General features: G+C 37.5%; 1 protein-coding gene across 6 annotated transcripts in view; it reads right to left on the bottom strand.

The window, feature by feature from the left end:
• Positions 1 to 17881, bottom strand: part of NELL1 (neural EGFL like 1) — a 277675-nt gene that overhangs the window by 170972 nt on the left and 88822 nt on the right. For all 6 annotated transcript variants that reach the window (XM_051777275.1, XM_051777277.1, XM_051777276.1 and 3 more), the window contains exon 12: positions 17534 to 17662. In XM_051777275.1, the coding sequence (XP_051633235.1) occupies positions 17534 to 17662 (129 nt within the window). The remainder of the gene's footprint in view (positions 1 to 17533; positions 17663 to 17881) is intronic.

Raw genomic sequence — 17881 nt, 5'->3', positions numbered from 1 at the left:
TTGCAACATGATTACAACAGACAAAACAACAGCCTAAAGGTACAGATGTAGCTAACATCTAAAATACACTGGTGTATAAATATGTATGAGGATGCACGCAGCCATGGACGATGCTTCCTTTCACAAACAAGCAACTCACATAATCAAAGCTTAGAACAATTTTTCTGGTACCTTCACATTATTAACATCCTTCAAAATTGCTCCTCATCACAGCAAAGTGACTTTGAGGTAATGAATAAACATCACTCATTCTTTTATGGGGGTAAAAAGGTGATGGAGAGAAATGCATGAAACCTGGTGAGAGACACTTGTAGTTATTAAATGGAAACACACAACACAAACTGTGAAGAACATAATGATTGATCATACTCTAGCATTTATCCTCACCCTTACATCTCACTATTCACATGTCACTCAAGCCAACCTCAATGGTTAAATATTAATCACAGAATCATTTAGGTAGGAAAAGACCTTTAAGATCATCAAGTCCAACTGCTGTCTCAGACAATCAACACATTGTGAAATATTCACCTTTAGGTCACTTGCTTGCTATCTATGCACATGTGGATTTAGAAAGCTTGAAAAAACAAAAGGTAGATCAGCTATTTAAAGGACTCAAAACCTTCCATCTTGTCCACTTCAGAAAGAATCTTGGTACCGAGATTTGAATCTATTCAAATTTATAAGAAGAGTAAGACGATAAAATTGCAATTTAAAGATAGAGAACATCAAAAAGAAGCAATGCCTCAGCTTATTCTGTAAGGAACAGGTTTGATTTCCAAGAATTACAACCACTGAAAAATCCTATCCAGAAAAAAAAATACTAAACTGTGCAGCACAGTAATGCAGAGATCCACCTACTGCAGTACAGTTAGGTTAGATACAAAGTTATTTTACCACTTGTATTATTGCTGTGACTGTTGGAGCCCTCAAGACTCAGTTCCTGCCTCTGCTCTTGCATCACCAAGGTACCATTCATGACCTGGCTCTCTGGACTCTCTTTCCCAAACCAGGTTTGCAGCAGGAGTGAGTTCTGCTCTTCCCTCAGCTCCATTTCTCTACGTGTTTTTCCTCGTGTAAAACAGCAAAATAAAGTAAGGTGAAAAAAAATAAGAAGAAATAAAGAAAAATTAAAGAACAAATTTGAAAGGCAAAATAAAAAAAAGTAAACATAAAATAAAAGAATAAAATAAAAGAGTAAAATAAAACAGTAAAATAAAACAGTAAAATAAAACAGTAAAACAAAACAGTAAAACAAAACAGTAAAACAAAACAGTAAAATAAAACAGTAAAAGAGTTAAATAGCTCAATAATGAAGTAAAATAGAGTAAATAATAAAGTAAAATACAGTGAAGTAAAATTAAAGAAAAAATAAAATAACATTTTTCAGAAGTAAAACAAATTTTTAAAATGTAAACAAAAAAATTTTAGAAAGTAAAACAAAAAAAAATTTAAGTAAACCAAAAATTTTTTTCAAAGTAACCCAGATTTTAAAACAAAAATAAAAACAAACAAATTAAATAAAATGAAAAAAAAAAGTAAAACCGAAGTCAAGTAAAATTAAATTAAAAGAGTTGGTTTCTAAGTGCACAGGAACATGAAAACAGAACACTGCAGTTAAGACAAAATCGATCTAAACTCTTTGGGCACTGCTCAGCTCAATTTCTCACAGTCCAAGCATATCCCTGCCTCACTCTGTATTGAGGACTCTGCTCTGTGGTTCTCTTGCACTACAGTGCTAAATACTCACAGAAAAAATGTTTTAAAACTTTTACTCAGTCATACTTGATCCATCATGTGCTATCACATCAGCACACAATCATCACAGCCACCTCATGAGCAACAAAGCCAACCACAGCCCAGCCTACTGACTGGACACCAGGGCCCAAAAATGCTGAGAAAGCAAGGAGCTGGGTGCTGCAGAGATGTCTCCTCAAAGCTAATCAATGCTACATCTTGTCTCAGGGATCAGCACAAGTGTGAAGGGAAGAGCTTCCAAGCTCTGGATTCTTCCTCAGTGGCCAAGGAGGGAGAACCACCACAGGGAAAGGCATTTAGCAGCCTCACTCTCAGCACTTCCTTTCAGTTCTACACAACTCAATGTGTGAATCCAAGTTCATGTTACTGAGATTCAAAAAAAAGATTTAATCACACCTTCTCTAGACTTTCCATGACTGATTTGCCATTGTCTATCATGTTTGTCTTCTATTTCAAGGGTTAGCAGGTACTCTTCCCATGTTACCAATAATCACCTATTTGCTGCCAAGAGGTTGACTCCCAACTAGATTCAGATCACCTCAGTCAACTTTTACAGTTTTCATTACTTAAAAAAAAACAACAGACAAAACAAACAAGTGCAGTCACTTATTCTCTCACATTGCACTCAAGACTAGCTCTGCAATCTTCACCCCAAGAACATCATTCCCTTCAAAACTTCCTTGGAATAATCCTCTTCCACGATGCCAAAAGTCCTGAAAAAATAGTTCAGCTAAAGGTGTACCTCAAGCAATTCCACATTTTTGCATTTTCCAGCTGTGTGTGGTTTCCTGTTGTTATCTCCTGACAGGTGCCACCCCGCAGCTCTCCCAGGGATGGCAATGAGCCACTGCTGCCTTCAGGTGACTGCCAGCCCTGTGGGAGCAGGGCAGAGAGGAAACCCTTCCAGATATCTGATCTACAGCTGGAGGAAAGGTCTGTTGTAGAGGCTGACAGCTCTCAATGAATTAAGAACTTACCACAACATTCAGCTTTGCAAAGAGAGATGCCTCTGCTTTACTTGCATCACCACAATCAATGTATGTCAACAGAATTAACCTAGGTTTGCAAAAATAAATTTTAAAACAGAGAGTATTCAGTGAAAAAAGTGAAGGATTTTACTTCAGCAAAAAGGAAACTGTTCTTGGATTTCAGCTTCAAACCATGTTTTATTCCCACCTAAAACACGGCCTCTTGTCTTATGCTTAGGTTAAAAAGTCTCCTGAAAAATAAATCCTATTTTAATCACACATCTGAAGAACACCTATTACAGTGATAGCCTGTGTCCAAAAATATATGTCCTAGACACTGCACAAATAAAACCAGTTATAAGCATATATACATGCACTTACTGATATATCTAATCAGGAGGAAGAAAACCCCCCCAAGACTACAAAGGCATCCTGTAGCCACCCTAAAACTTGCAATGACATCTCTAAAGGAAGGCTAACTGCAAAACTAGGAAAAACAAAACACTGGAACTTTAGGTATGCACCACAAGGACATGGATTGAAGTTAATATATATATATATATAAAATGAACAGGCTGTTTCATATTTATATGCCTACCAAACTATCATATCACTCCTGCAATTCAGCTGAACATTACACAGCCACTCAGTCTGTTGGTTAAACAACTGCAACAAAAATATATTCTCAGTTCTTCTCAAGAAGCAAAGCATTTTTTTTTTCGTTCATATAATCAAGTAACAATCTCATCTGCTCCACAGAATAAAACCAAGCTGTGATAAGACATACAACTGACAATTTCAAACAAAATTCCTCCCCCGCCTCAACCAGGATTATCAAGGAATAGTGTCTGATGCTGCTGCACTTAGGAGAGCCCTAACTCAGTTTATCCCCTGTAGCTCCAGTTTAAATGATGATACAGTCTTTCAATCTACAGGCCAAAATACCTCCTACTGCTACACACGTATTTTTCAAGGAATAACAGTGCCAGCTTTCATGCTAGATATAGGATACTTTTTATGTCACAACAAAATCATTTCACTATCATCTCTTCAATTTAAGTAATGTTCTTTTCTAAGACTGAAGTCAAAGAAATTGTGTACCAATCAACCAGGTTATAGATTCAATTTTTTTTTCAACTAATTCAGTTTAAAAGGGAATAGACAGCTCATGACCCTGTATCCTTAAATCAAAATGAGGGTATAATGCCCCTGTCCCCACTCTCCAGTCTCAGAAGGACCATCTCAGTCTCCTTTTTCTTCTGAAGGAAAGGGTGTTATCAACTGTAACAGGAACTCATAAAAGTTAAAATAAAGAAAATAATTTACTACAAAATCAGTTGCTTTTCCCGCAAGATTTCTGATTTTCTTGCAGTTTCTAACTTTGACACGTTTTGGCTGTCTCAGGTTTTCTCAGCTTCACCAGTTCTCGAGAATTCTAAATGCCCACTGATTTCACAGGGGTCAGATTAAGGCAGTGAAGAAAACAAGGGAGAATTTCTCTGGTTTAATAACAAGACTGAAGGAAGAGTTCTCAAGTCAGTCAGTTCAGAATTAATTAAAATACAGGAGAAAATACTGGGGAATGATTTATATTCAAAGGGGATTATGGCTAACACTAAAATGTTTACAAAATCAATGGGAGCCTAGCACAAAAGAGATGCAGCTCAGGGGAATTCACATTGATTAGATTCCCTGTCCAAGATCTGTCCTCTTCTCCATGTTCCTCATTAATTCATTTCAAGATTTATGTGAATTGCAAAATAGATGTAACTGAGCTGCAGGTATTTATACTGTGTTAAATAAGAAAGAAAGAATTCTAGTCATCTGAAACCAAAATTCATTTGTTTCCAAATGTCTAATGAGAGAGGATGGTTCGGTTCGCCTCCACATTCATCATCTGTTGCACATTATTGAATATCCAATAATGCCAATACTAACCAAGAAAAAACTGACACAATTTGTTAGCTCTCAGACTGAGTTGAAAATTTCCTAGTGTACCCAAAACACAAACCCAAGTACTCCTGACAACCAAAACAGTGTATGGGAAAAGCCGTACATCTTTATAACACTCAATTTTTTGTAGCCTTTTATATAGAATTAGCAAGGTGTTAATCACTAAAAAGGATGTTGGGGCACTGCAGCTCCAGTGCTGTCAAGCATCAGCTGCCCTATCAGCCACAAAGGCAGGTCATCTTTTAGACAAATTTGATATTATTGTTTGTACAGGAAAAATTACTGGATGAAAACCACACACAGTGGCAGTGCCAGGCTCTGAATTGATTCCTATAGAAAAGAACGACTGGAAATTGTGCCTTACACAAACTGAATGCACTTCAGATTGCCACTGACCTTTTCACAATAGCACTGATTCAGCTAACTAGACTGAAAGCCGAAAAGCAAATAGAGTCACCGAAGGGGTAATGGGTTAAAACAAGCTCCAGAACAGAGCAGGAGGCCTGACCTTCAAAGGTTAATGTCACTTGTGCCCAAGTACATGGAGGAAATGTTTCATGACCAACACAGTGGTTCTTAAACAGACATTATATAATTCCAGGGAAACAGAGTGCTTAACTGAAGAATAACTCACGTGCATGAACCTGCCATCTCCAAGACTAGAATCTTAAGAGTCTGAACCAGCCTAATTGCTGGTCACACAGATTCTAATATCTAGCAGTGATCTTTACCTTCCCACATGCTTGCTTGATTTTCCATTTTGTCAGTCAAGTGACAATACAAGTCCACGTAAGCACTGCAAAATTCCTCTCGCCTAAGAAGCTCGCAGTGGAAAACAATGCCTGTATTCTAGTGGTAAGGAAGAGCTTTGTGCCGAGAAAATAACTAGGATCATTCCTACTCCTGGAAATGGGAATGCATCAGCAACAAACTCAGGCTGCCATGGCATCTCCACATAAGCCAACTAACAACAGATGGCACTGAATCAACTCTGCACAAAACTGTGTTTTACTGCCTTGGGGAGGGGGGACTCGAAAGTTGGGAAACAAAAACCTGAGTGATCTGCTGCTGAGAGCAGAAAAAGTGGGAACGGCAACAGCTACTTCTTGAACATCCACCATGAGGACAGGTCTCAGTTTCTAACCTGTCCCCCAGGCAGCAGGAGCACCACTAAGCTTTGTGTCTTGGGCTCCAACACATGGAAAGCAGAGCAAGCACGTGGCCAACCTGCCTGTGGTGGAGTCTGGTGCCCCAGGAAACTGCCTGCTTTGCCTACGCCTCCAGACAGCCCCGAGGCAACCAGGAATTTTCCAGTGCAAATTCTTTGCAAATTAGGTATTCTCCCTTTTTTTTTGCAAAAGACAGCATGTCTTGGAGCTAACACTAACTCACATTCATGTCTGAAGATGCTGCCATGTGTTCGTATAATTATCTCAGCACTAATAGCTACCAATACGAACAGACACATTCTCTGGTGAAAGCTAGAAGGGAAAATATGAGTCATAGGATTAGGGGAAACAAAATAATAAAATAAAGCTGAGAGGTTATCAATCCTAAGGAAAGACAAGAGACAAAAAGGAGTGTGCACTGCTAATTTCATCCTAATAATTTTCAAGCACTTTCTTAAGCCTGAAAGTGGACAGAAAATAATTTTCCACTATTAAACACAGTGATCCCTATAGGGGCATGTTATCACCTCATGTATATGAGGCACATACAGCCTCAGTGAGTGAGTTCAGGACAAGACATAAACACAGCAAACATCTTCAACAGAACCAATAAAAAAATGCAATTAATAAAATGCAATTAATCAGAAACTATCCACAGCAGGAAGAAAAAATAAGATGTCAAATTTAGAAATGAAAAGAAAAAAAAAACAAAAAGAAAATTGTAAGGACAGACAGTGAAAAAATTTGTAGAACACCCAAGGGGTATTTTGAAATTTACCCTTTAGACATGAAGAACAGGTGCACTAACTGGAAAAATGGGAAGGTATTTTATTTAAAAAGAAATGAACACTAAAAATATTGTAAGAGTCAGCAAATCAATAGGAAACTAACATCAATATAAGAATTATCTTTGTAGATGCTGAACATATCTTTGCACTAATTTCCATTACTTGAATCAAAGTTTCACTCTAACTTTTTTTAGAACTCTTTTCCCCAACCTCCAAAAAGATTCAGGTACAAAGAAGTAGATTATTAAATAGAGGTAGATGTATTAGAAAAAAAAGCACTTTTTGAGAGATTTTTTAGAGGCAGCTACCTACCTAAATGAAATTGATTTGTCTGTCAAAAATCTTTCAGAGTAAGAGGAATTCTCTTTCTAAAAATTAAATATGTACATGAATATTTTATAGAATGTCTTTCCTTAGCTGTCAATAACATTTAGTAAATAAAATCAGAAAAAAAAAACCAACTTATTTCTTGCTATGTAAGCAGTTTGATTACTTTTCTACACTTACTTCAGCTTATTTAGTGGTATTATTGTGCTGTTCCTTATCAAGAGAAACCTGCACAGACATACACCACTAAATGGGTATATCCTAAATATATGAAGGCCCAGGTGGAGCTTCCTCTTCTTGATAGAACAATGCAATTGAAAAAAGCAGTCTTATTTTTAGTTTCAGTTCAAATATAGCTCCTCATGCAACACAATAATTATTATGTTACTCCTTTGCTTAAATAAATCTATAAATGTGTTTCCATAAATGAATTGCATTGAAAAAACACAAGGAACTGAATTTTTATTTGAAAATAAAACTTGATACAAATATAAAAAAGAAATATGCCTATATATATTAAATTTGTTGTCTAAATTTGTCTAAATACATTAAAATTGTTATATACCAGTGTAACTGTACTACATCTGGATAATGTCAAAAGCTTAATGTCTTTTAATAAATTCAGAATGGATTGCAGTTAATACAGGCATAGCCTGTACCATCAGCATCCAGCTTAATTCCAAATTAATCTGAACAGAAGCCACAAGGAGAAATGCTGGAAAAGGATGCAAAATATGCATGCTGAAATTGTAAAGGAAAAATGGAGAGCAAACCACATAGCAAAGCCTGAGGTTAGCAATAATGTCTTTTCCAATAATTTCTTAACTTCTGTGCTTTGTTTTTTACATGCACATTAACTTTGAATACCCAGAACTGTATCAGTAAGTCACTTACTAAATCTTGCAGGGAAAAACATGTTGGTATAAACTGACATTTGTCATGGCTTTGGAGACTCTTGTACTTTTAGAACCAATTTCACTTTTCCATCTACTGGAAACAAAATATATTCATGTAAGGCAAAAGACAATAGATAATATTTACTAGAGCAGCCTCCAGCTATGCTATTACCACAGGCAAAACACATTTTCCATTAAAAATAATTTTTTTAAATATTTTTATGACAAGCCAAATTATATTTTCCATTTAGTTTTGGTGTTTTCTTTGTTGTTTGGAGGGGGTTTTTTTGTACTGAAGGACAAAAACTTAATTTCCTTCAGCAGTTTAAAAAAAAAAATTAACAATTGTAGGGAGAAAGGAGAGGTGGTTTGGTTTGTTGCTCTTTTTTCAATTTTCTTTCGCAGCTAACTTTAGAGCAAATCCTTTAAGATTAATCAAGCTGGTCAACACAGAATATCTGCTAGATGTCCTTTTCTGGATGCAGTAAAGCTGCTGTATTTGTGCTTTATATTACAGCCCCTGGGCACCATAAGTCTCCTGGCTCCCCAAAGCCCTAACCTTTCATTTTCACCTGTTTTGTAGCAACACTCCTCTCTGTTACCTTCTCCCAAGGTGGGTGCTGTGCCTTCACAGCCAGGCAAAGTGCCACCATGTTCCACAGGGTCACTACCCACTTATGGCTCAGCATCTGCTCAAGAAGCACCAGAGCCACAGACAACTTGCACTGAAGCAGCTAAAAGTGCTTAAAAGCATTTTAAAGAAGATTCTTCGAGAGGCCATGGCAATGAGGACAGTTCCTGGGGAGTTTAATGCTATTTTCTCCCAGGACCCTTGACATCTATATACAAACCTGAACAAAATGAGTTTCTACACTTTCTTCACTGCGTCCATTACCTCAGGTCTCTACACTCTAGGCTGAGATCTGAGTCCTCCAAGTCCTTCATACGGGTTCTCTTGCAAATCAGGTTTTTTCCTGTGTTTTCAAAATTGAGGGAGGTGTTCATTTCAGTCTGTAACAGCTCTTGCTGTAGGACAAGTGCACATGCTTCCCTCCTCTGACCTACTCATGCCACTCTAACAGTTACATTTAGACAGCCTCAAAATTGGTTCTACCATTGCCAGCACAGACCTTGAAGCAGCTACAGAGCACCATTTACAACGTGCATTTTTACTTATCTATAACATCTTATCTATAAACTGGCCCTGAGAGCTTCCACTTGGAAAAGGAGCTCCATGCCCACAAATCATTCTTTAATAGCAACGAGGAGACAGATTGAGCATCAAACCTGCACATCACGTTTCTTCCAAGCAGCTGAAAAAATGTTTGTAAGCGCCAGCATTTAAATGATGTTACCTTTTTCTCATTTCCAGACTATGCAAAGTAATTTCCCTCTCTGCATACCCAAGCACTGCAAAAGGCAACCACAGAGGGTCAACAGCATCCAATGTCCCTCCAGTACTCTTGACACAATACACAGCACAGGATAAGAGATGACAGAACCACAAAAAAAATTTAGGTTGGAAGTTAACTGGAGGTTCCCTACATCAACCCCCTTTTGAACTCCTCAGGCCCCTGAGAAAGTTGCTATTCTCTCGAATCCTGGTAACTAAAGGCTGTTGTGCTGCAATGGGAAAGCTCCATTTTGGATATATGCATAAACACACACATCCATCATACATACATACACACACACATGTCATTTTTTAACTATTCCAGTTATGCTCCAGGTTTTTAAAAAGGCAAAACTTCAGCACCTTAACCCCTAAGATTTAAGAGATATGTGCACAGTTTTTAACAACTTGTATAAAAGTATTGGTAAGTGGCTTCCATCCAAGTCCAAGCAAAACCTCCTCATTATATACAAACATTTCTCAGTATTTTTCAGCTCAAACACAAGCAAACTTCTGATGACCACTAAAAGAACAATTCTGATTTTTTCTTTCCTTTGCTGCCAAACGTTTGATGCAAACACTGATCTGGTATAAACCACCACAGCTCCACGAAAAGCTCTTTCACGTTCTTCCTTTTCATTGATGCCAGCACAGCTGTGACATGAGCTATACCGGGTCATAATTGGAAGAAAGAATTTTGGAAATATCAGGATCAGATACAAGGGCTTAATGAGTAAAGACCAGCAAGAGCTCTTTCTGCTGATAAGGTGTAGTGCATGCACGTCGCCATTCATTGCACAAACTTCTCCCTTTCAGGGGCTGCCCCTGGACTCCTCTCTGAAACAGAGTTTAGAAACCAAGTCCTTTCTGCACCTCATGACTCAACAGGAGTGTTCTCTAATAAACTTTGTCTGAAGCTCCCTCTCTGCACACGACAAAGGGCCATTACAGTGTAATGATAATTACTCCGGCCCAGAAGGAACATGCAACAGCTTTTTCTTTTCTCCTGACTTATTAGTCACCTTTTAAGACAGATTCTACTACAATTAGTAGCCAACAACATGGCACTGGGTTTTTCATTAACCCACCTATCAAATTATATCCCATGCAATGCAGAAGAAGGCACATAAGAGCATTTGTTGATCTGGGGACACAGCATCCTCCATCTCTCCATGTCAACAAAAATCTCAACAGCCTCAGAGCAGGATTTTCATTGCCATTCTGAAGGGGTGAAGATGCTTTTTTTTCTTGAATAGCAATGATTGTAATTTGTTCAAATGCAAGTTGCTAACATAAGAACTGACAGTTGCAAGGCTGAATTCCTTAGGAGCCATAATTATTTATGGCACTTTATTATAACAAGTCCGAAACATATGGTTACCTTATTAGAAATTAGAATTTATTTTCATATAAATCTCAGCATGACATTACACCAAAAGAACTAAAGTTACTCGAGGGGATGGCAGATAATTCCACTTTCCAGGGTTCTGTAGTTGGAATATGAATTTAAACTAATTAACTTGTAAATATAAAAGCAGTTTTGATAACAGAAATAATATATCCAGCACCATATAAGGCATAAACATCATCTTCCAACAAACTCTTGAATCTTCTCAGTATAAAAAAAATTTAATATTTTCCTTGAAATCTTTCTGTCCACTGGCAAGAATATCATCTCTGCCTTTGAACTTATGAATTCACTCGGCAGGAGAAAGGTCTATTTTGTTTTTAACTCAGTTTCCTCCAAGAGCAGCTCGCAGCAGAAGGAATCTGCAGCCTCATTTATTGAAGTCCATATACCCACAGATGCAGGACTTTGACTGACAAGTGCCTGCCTTTTGATGATGTTATAAAAGATGAATTTGAGTTCGTGCAATGGTTAAGAATATAATTTTAAATAAAACGTCTTTCTTTATGAAAACAGTAGGCAAGACAAATTTATTATTTGTATTATACCCCCAAGAGAAGGCACTTTCTCTGATAAATAGGATTATATACATAGCAGAAGTTTAAGTTTGACACTGTCAGGTAATTGAAGTTTTAAAAAGTAAGTTAACAAGTGTCTTTAAAGAATGTGAACTTTTAAAAAAGCAACGTGTCATCAAGTCATGTGTTTATAAAAGGCAGGGGTGGAGGGGTTATCTGGGGTTTTTGGCATGGAGGGGTGGTTTGGGGTTTTGTTCTGTAAGCCTCCACGTGAGGACTTAGTGTTTCAGTTGAACAGCCATCAAGGTAGTCTTTAAGGCAGAGATGATGATCTTGGCCATAACATTTTTAGATTCTTCTCCCGCCCTCCTCTTTTTTATGGTTTCAGCATAGAGAAAAATTCAGTCCATTTACCATCAACATTTGTCCCATCCCCTTAACTTGATGGAATTACCTGAAGCACCCCCTACGTACAGCTCGTGTACATGTACACCTGTACAGCACAGAACATGAGTCTGTTATAGCACACAGTCAATAACTTCTGCAGGACACAGACGTCTTGGGATGCAGGTTTTTTGAGATACCACAAACAGAAGGATTATCATTAAAAGCTGACCCAGAAGTCAAGCCAATGGACACCATCCAAAACCACAGTCGTACATCACTGCCACACAGAAGGTTTATATGGTACCACATAATGTTAATGTCACCTCCCAAGCCACAAGGCGGTGAAATTAGAACAGCTGCAATGAAATCACTGCAGAGGAGGAGGGGAAAATTCAACAAAATTCACCTTACTTTATAGAGCAAGAAAAACACCAGCTGCAGAAACTCAGTGGATTGCCAGCAGATTTGTACTCTGAGGGCCATATGCAGGACTGGGTTTATTCTTTTTCAGTTCAAATGGTTCATGAAAAGTTCTGCCACTGAACAGTTATTTATGTACAGGATGTGATGAGTCAAAGGATTAAATATCAGAGGTAAGCTTTATGGAGCTCTCATCTTCAGAACCGTAACAGAAGCCACACTGTATGATGAAAGATTTTTTTGTTCCTCTGTGTTTTGCAACAGAAGTAAACTTCTGTTTTTGATTGTTTTGGATTTTTTGTTGTTTTTTTTTTCATTAAAGCATGCTGATGGAGATGTCTTTGCACTTGGAACTAAATCATTAATCTAAAAAGGTTAATTTTTCCCGATTTCTCCGAAAATGGAAAAAACTCCAACTTTCTGCCTCTTTGTGTTGCAATTATTTTTTCTATGTGACTTTCAGAAAACAAACATTTTCTGACCAAACCTACACTATTGTACATTCAGAACACATTTTTTCAGTATATTTATATATCTATGTTTCTGTAAAGGATTTTCTGACTACATCTGACATCAAGTTCAAAGGAAAAGAAACTGAAAGCAATAAAGATCAGTGTGTGTGTGTGTGTGTCTGTGTGTGTGGAAGATATTTACAAATCACAAGTAAATGAAACATTGTTTTATTTTTAAAGTAGCAGCAAAATCCTGAGATTCCAAGTCAATGATCTGTCATGTTGAGAGCTTGATAGCCTTGTGCACGAGTCAACCAATGAGTGTTGGGAAATTATATTATTCTACAAACTTAAGATAACTAAGAATGGTATCTCTTGTTTTACAAGAATATTGAGACAACTGCCTTTCAGAGCTCTAAGTCAAAGTACTTAGACGAAAAAATAAAAAAGAAAAAAAAAAAAAGAAGAAAAGTAGTGATCTTAGAATTTTATTGTCAAGTAAGTGAGATAAAAAGCTTTAACTGGTCTGTCTTCCAGTGCCACAGGTAGAAGGGAGACTGGATGCCTACAGGGGATGACTGCATGGTGGTCTGGCACATCAGGTGGACACTTTGCCTGGTCAGTCTGTGCTGCAAGCTTAGATCCATGCTCACTGCCAAATGAGCACTCAGTTTTCTCCCAAAGCTTTCATTCTTCTTTATCTCATCTCCCCAAAATCTGCCAAGCCCAGTAACGTTATCCTAACTCTTCCTCACAGCACAAACTAAGCAGATTTTCTGAGTCTGGCTAGTATTTCATAGCTTATGTGACATTTTTTTCAAATGAGCCATAATTTGTGAACAACAGATTACGAGAACGTGTCTGGAGCACAGAAGGGAAAGAGTGACTTGGTTGTGTTCTTTTTCAGTGAAAGTCACAAGTGCTTCTAGAGCATTCTCCCAAGTTCAAAAATGGATTGGATTTTCACAAATATTAAGGTATTTAACTCATTACTCTTTAAGCTGAGGTAACAGCACTAAGGTGACATTGAGATCAGGTCACATAAGGAATCATCCTAGAGAGCATCCTTAGATATACAGGAAAAGAACACTCTACCATATCATTATAAAATAAAAATATTCATCTTGTAGGTCCACTTTAGTCAATGGATTCTTTCTTATAATAGAAATTATAGATTTCTATAATTATAGAAAGAATCTTCTTTAAATCTTAAATCCTGTTATCACAGGACCATTCTCTGGTTAACCACATGCTGCAAAACATGACAAGACATCTTGTGGTGTGCTACTGTACCTCTTTTTCTAGATGCTTCTTGGGAGCTTAAGAAAGTGTGCGTGAAGGTGTGGATGGAAGGTTAATACTAATTTTCTTGCTCCGTGCACTCCTGTTGGTGAGAAGAGGCATGAATTTGTCCTAACTGTGATATTCATCCCTCTTCAGGTTTTAACAGTTCTCACAATGGATCAGAGCTCAACAGCAACTAGATAAAAATCACTTTTGTACCAACATAACAACTTTGCAGGTGGAAAGGGGTTGTTAATGTTTCAAGCTAAGAATGTAATAAGAATGAAGAGCTGAAATGTGGCAGAGGAATATTCTTTTGCTCTTTACTGTGAAATATAGATAATCATTGAATTCTTTTCAGAAGACATGGCTCTTTTCCTGTTAGTATCTAAGTGAGGATCAGCATGCTTGCTAGCAACAAGCCTGGCTTTCAGCTGACTTGATTTTCCTCAGTTCATCATCTCTGAGCTTCAGACTCTCTATCTGCTGACACTTCCCTGCCTCTCAGTTTGCCATATGCAGACTGTTCCTATCAGTATTTGCAAAGCAGTCACAAACTGCAGAGCTTTTCAGCTCTGAAGAAGTCCTATACACAGGCATTTGCAGGTCTGCTGCACACATCACATAACATACCTGGAAGGACCAACATTAAAGAGACTCAAATGAATTCCCCATTTTAGTCCTGGTTTTGCCATGAACTGCTGCCCCACAACTAACAGTCACACGTGGAACTTTCAGTGCTCAGCACAGGAGCCCACATGTCACGTTCCAAGAAGTCACAGCTGCAAGTGTGCACAGACTGCTACAACTTGACTGTTTGAGTCCTGCAGATCTTGGACTTGCACAGTTCCCAGAATTCATCCATGCATATGTGACAGAGATAAATGGACACTGGTTCAACACTTGTGCCTAAGTATCCACAACTGTCAGGCAACATAATTAATAAAAATATCTCTATAAATCTCTCTTCAAAAGATGAATACTCTAATTATCTCTCATATATGCAAGAAAAGAAGGCAAATGTCAAAAAAACCCTGACTTTTAAGTAAAGTGCATTGCTTTTACAGAACATAGAGGATCTCCACCTATCTCCTTCATTCATTACAAGCTCCATTTACTTGTTTGTTTTCAGAAACTTCTATCTTTCCTGAACACATCTCTGTTATTTCAAAAGTGGAATGCACACAGTGAGTAGTTATCCTGCATGTACATCTTGATGTGAGAAGCTGCTAACTACTTGAAAAGTAGTTACTGGAAATGAATAGTAAAAGCCTCTCAGGTTTGTATTATTTATTGTACAAATATGCTGATGCAAATTCTCTGATAAAAGTTAGAAACTTTTTTATTCTTTTTTCCATTGTACTGCTAATGTGAATACGGAATGTTAAAAAAAGAGACATACTTGTCAAAAAGCAAAGCAGACTCACCACACTTCAGAGATCTTACAAAATGAAATTCATGCTGTAAGCTCCAGCAGGATAAAACTGTGTAAATAAGTGCAAGTAGAAATAACAGTAAAACCATAGGTAAATCTACGTCAGAATTCACATCCACAAGTACTTCAAATACTGGAAGAGATGAGAAATCTGGAAAGCTCCAAGTTAATGATCTGGAGCACTCCAAACTAAGGTGTCACTTCCCAGCACATATCATGAGTATGAAATAGTTTAACCTTGCCACCTCCAAGGAAACAGTAATCTTACATGTCTTAAGTTTGAAGGCTTAGGAATGACAGAGACAAATCTAAACTACAACTGAGCATGAGATCTTCCTTCCTTCCTTCCTTCGTCTTGTTCAGGTGTTTTGGGTATTTGATTCTTATACAGTACACACAGAAATCCAAAAGAGTAAAAGAAAAAACCCACCCCTATACCTTATCAACATCCTGGCAACTGCACCTTCGGATCCATGCCTTTAGCCTCATTTATTTAAGTCACAGCTTCACCATGCATTTGAGACTATAGTACAGCCAACCACGAAATGATCCTACTTAGCAGATTGAACACAGAGATGAGAGGAAGGAGGTTAGAGAGGCATAGAGAGAAATTTTGCAGAGAGCTGTTCTGAGGAGTGAAAGGAAGGTCTTTATAGAGCTGAAAGGAGTCACCTCTTGGCTAATCAATTTGTCAGTCTGTAGCTCCCCTTGCTCAAGGCCTCTCTTCTCTGCATTACCTCCTAAGAACTGCACTCCATCTAGCAAATTTATAATTTCATAAAATGCAGAAAGCAACACTCATCTATCCCATGGTCTCAGGCAGCAAAAGCAGCTGTGTTTGTTCTGTTGCCTCATGTTTCATCCACATGCACAGAAGTCAGGGATTTGATTTACTCTTCTGAAATTTAATGCAACATAGACCAGGTATGTTGTAATTCCTACTAATTTCTTTAAAAAGTTCCTTCTTTCACCATCACTCCCACTAATGTACTGCCAGTATCTCCAAAATTGTTTGGGTCAAGATGTTTAAATTTTTTTCCACAGAATTAAAAAAGGGACAGTCTGATACTAGGTAAATAAAAGTACTAAGCACTGATGCTATTTAAAACAGAAAAGAAAAAGAACTAATACTGTGTTATGTATCATAGCTGATAAACAGCCTTCTTACTGTCTTCTGATCTCTGAGAAGTCCTTGTAGTACACATAGAGCAGAGGTTCCCACAGTTTTTTGAACAAAAAAGTTTCTCTCTATACACAATATATCTGCAGCCTACCTTTAAAAACACATGCAGGAACTGTTTTCCCAGTCACTGGAAGTGCATATATAGGACCATTCAAATTTTTGTTTGTAGAGAATTGACTTAAAACTGTAAGATTTATAGCTGCAGTTTACTGAACACATTTATAAATTGCTATATAAAGCCATCCTGTTCTCTTGCATACACTAAAAAATCTTTTTATGAATGCAGGATCATTTCAGCACAGTCCACGCACGTCTTTTTTTATTCTTTCATCCTGTCTTCCAATTCTTATGGTATATTTTAACACCTTGTCAAAAATGCCATCTCCCTTCCATCACCAGTACTATTGGAAAAACAATCCAGGGAAATATTTTTTACAAAGTAGTTTGAAAACTTCCTATAATGGTCAAAAGATTAAATACTGCAGCCTGACATGCAAGAGTATTTAAAAAAAAAAACCATAATGCAAAGACAGGAAGGAATGTGGTATATACTGAATCATCAATTTATTTTTTAATAAGTGCATCACAGCTATGAATAACAAGTTCTAGAAAACACTGAGAATCCAAAAGGAGAATAATACCCCATTGCATTCATTCCTGTGATGGAACAGCACATGAACAGAACTACCTCAGCCACACTTTTCTTACAAAAGGTCTCTTATGTATCATAGGAAAACCATTTCAGTTAAGTACCTGTCCCACAGAAGTACTTCAGGGAGGACTGCAGGTCGTCATTTTTATATTCGAGCCTCAGTACTCCTTCACTCTTACCTTTCTCACAAATGCCTGAAGAATTCCCACTTCCTAAATTAATGTATTTTATAAAGATGCTGTTCTCTGAAAGAGATTTTAGAAGGTAGGTGCTGTTCTCCGAAAAACAGCACTTTTCAACTCAGCATGACCAGGGTGTGCCAAGGCACAACTGCAACAATGAATTATTCCCATGGACAGGTAATCCAGATGGTCCAGCACCACTTGTAACCTTCAATCTCTATTTATGAACACAGGAAGGGTCCTTGTCCTATTCACCATCATGAAACTGAACTTTGCAAAGAAATTCATTCATGTGCAATTTATTTCAAATGATATTTCTGAATAGGCTGTTCAGGGGGCAGGTCTGAATATTTTGTTTACCTTCACAATATGCAGAGTCTCCTTGGACAGAGAGATAACCATTCTTGCATTCACAAGTAGCTTTTGTGTTCCAGTTTTTGCACTCTGAATTTTCACCACATCTGTGCCCCTCTGCACAGAAGTTATGGCCTGAAATACAAGGAACATACAATATGGTATTAAAATGTGTTTATTTCAGATATTCAGATATTTGCATTGACTGTATCACTCAAACTTCATCATGCTACATTCCAGAAATTCTCTCTACAAACCTAGCTGGTGCACACAGGATTTTTGGGTTTCTCCATCAATTCATTCTCAGTAAAACCATTTTATTCAAAAAGGTATTTGTATGACTACTTTAAGTTA

This window comes from Manacus candei, unplaced genomic scaffold (assembly GCF_025592945.1).
Source record: "Manacus candei isolate 608988 ecotype Guabito, Panama unplaced genomic scaffold, ASM2559294v1 h1tg000009l, whole genome shotgun sequence".
Taxonomy (NCBI): Eukaryota; Metazoa; Chordata; class Aves; order Passeriformes; family Pipridae; genus Manacus; species Manacus candei.
Note: the sequence above shows the minus strand (reverse complement) of the source record. Positions and strands in the feature narration are given on the sequence as shown.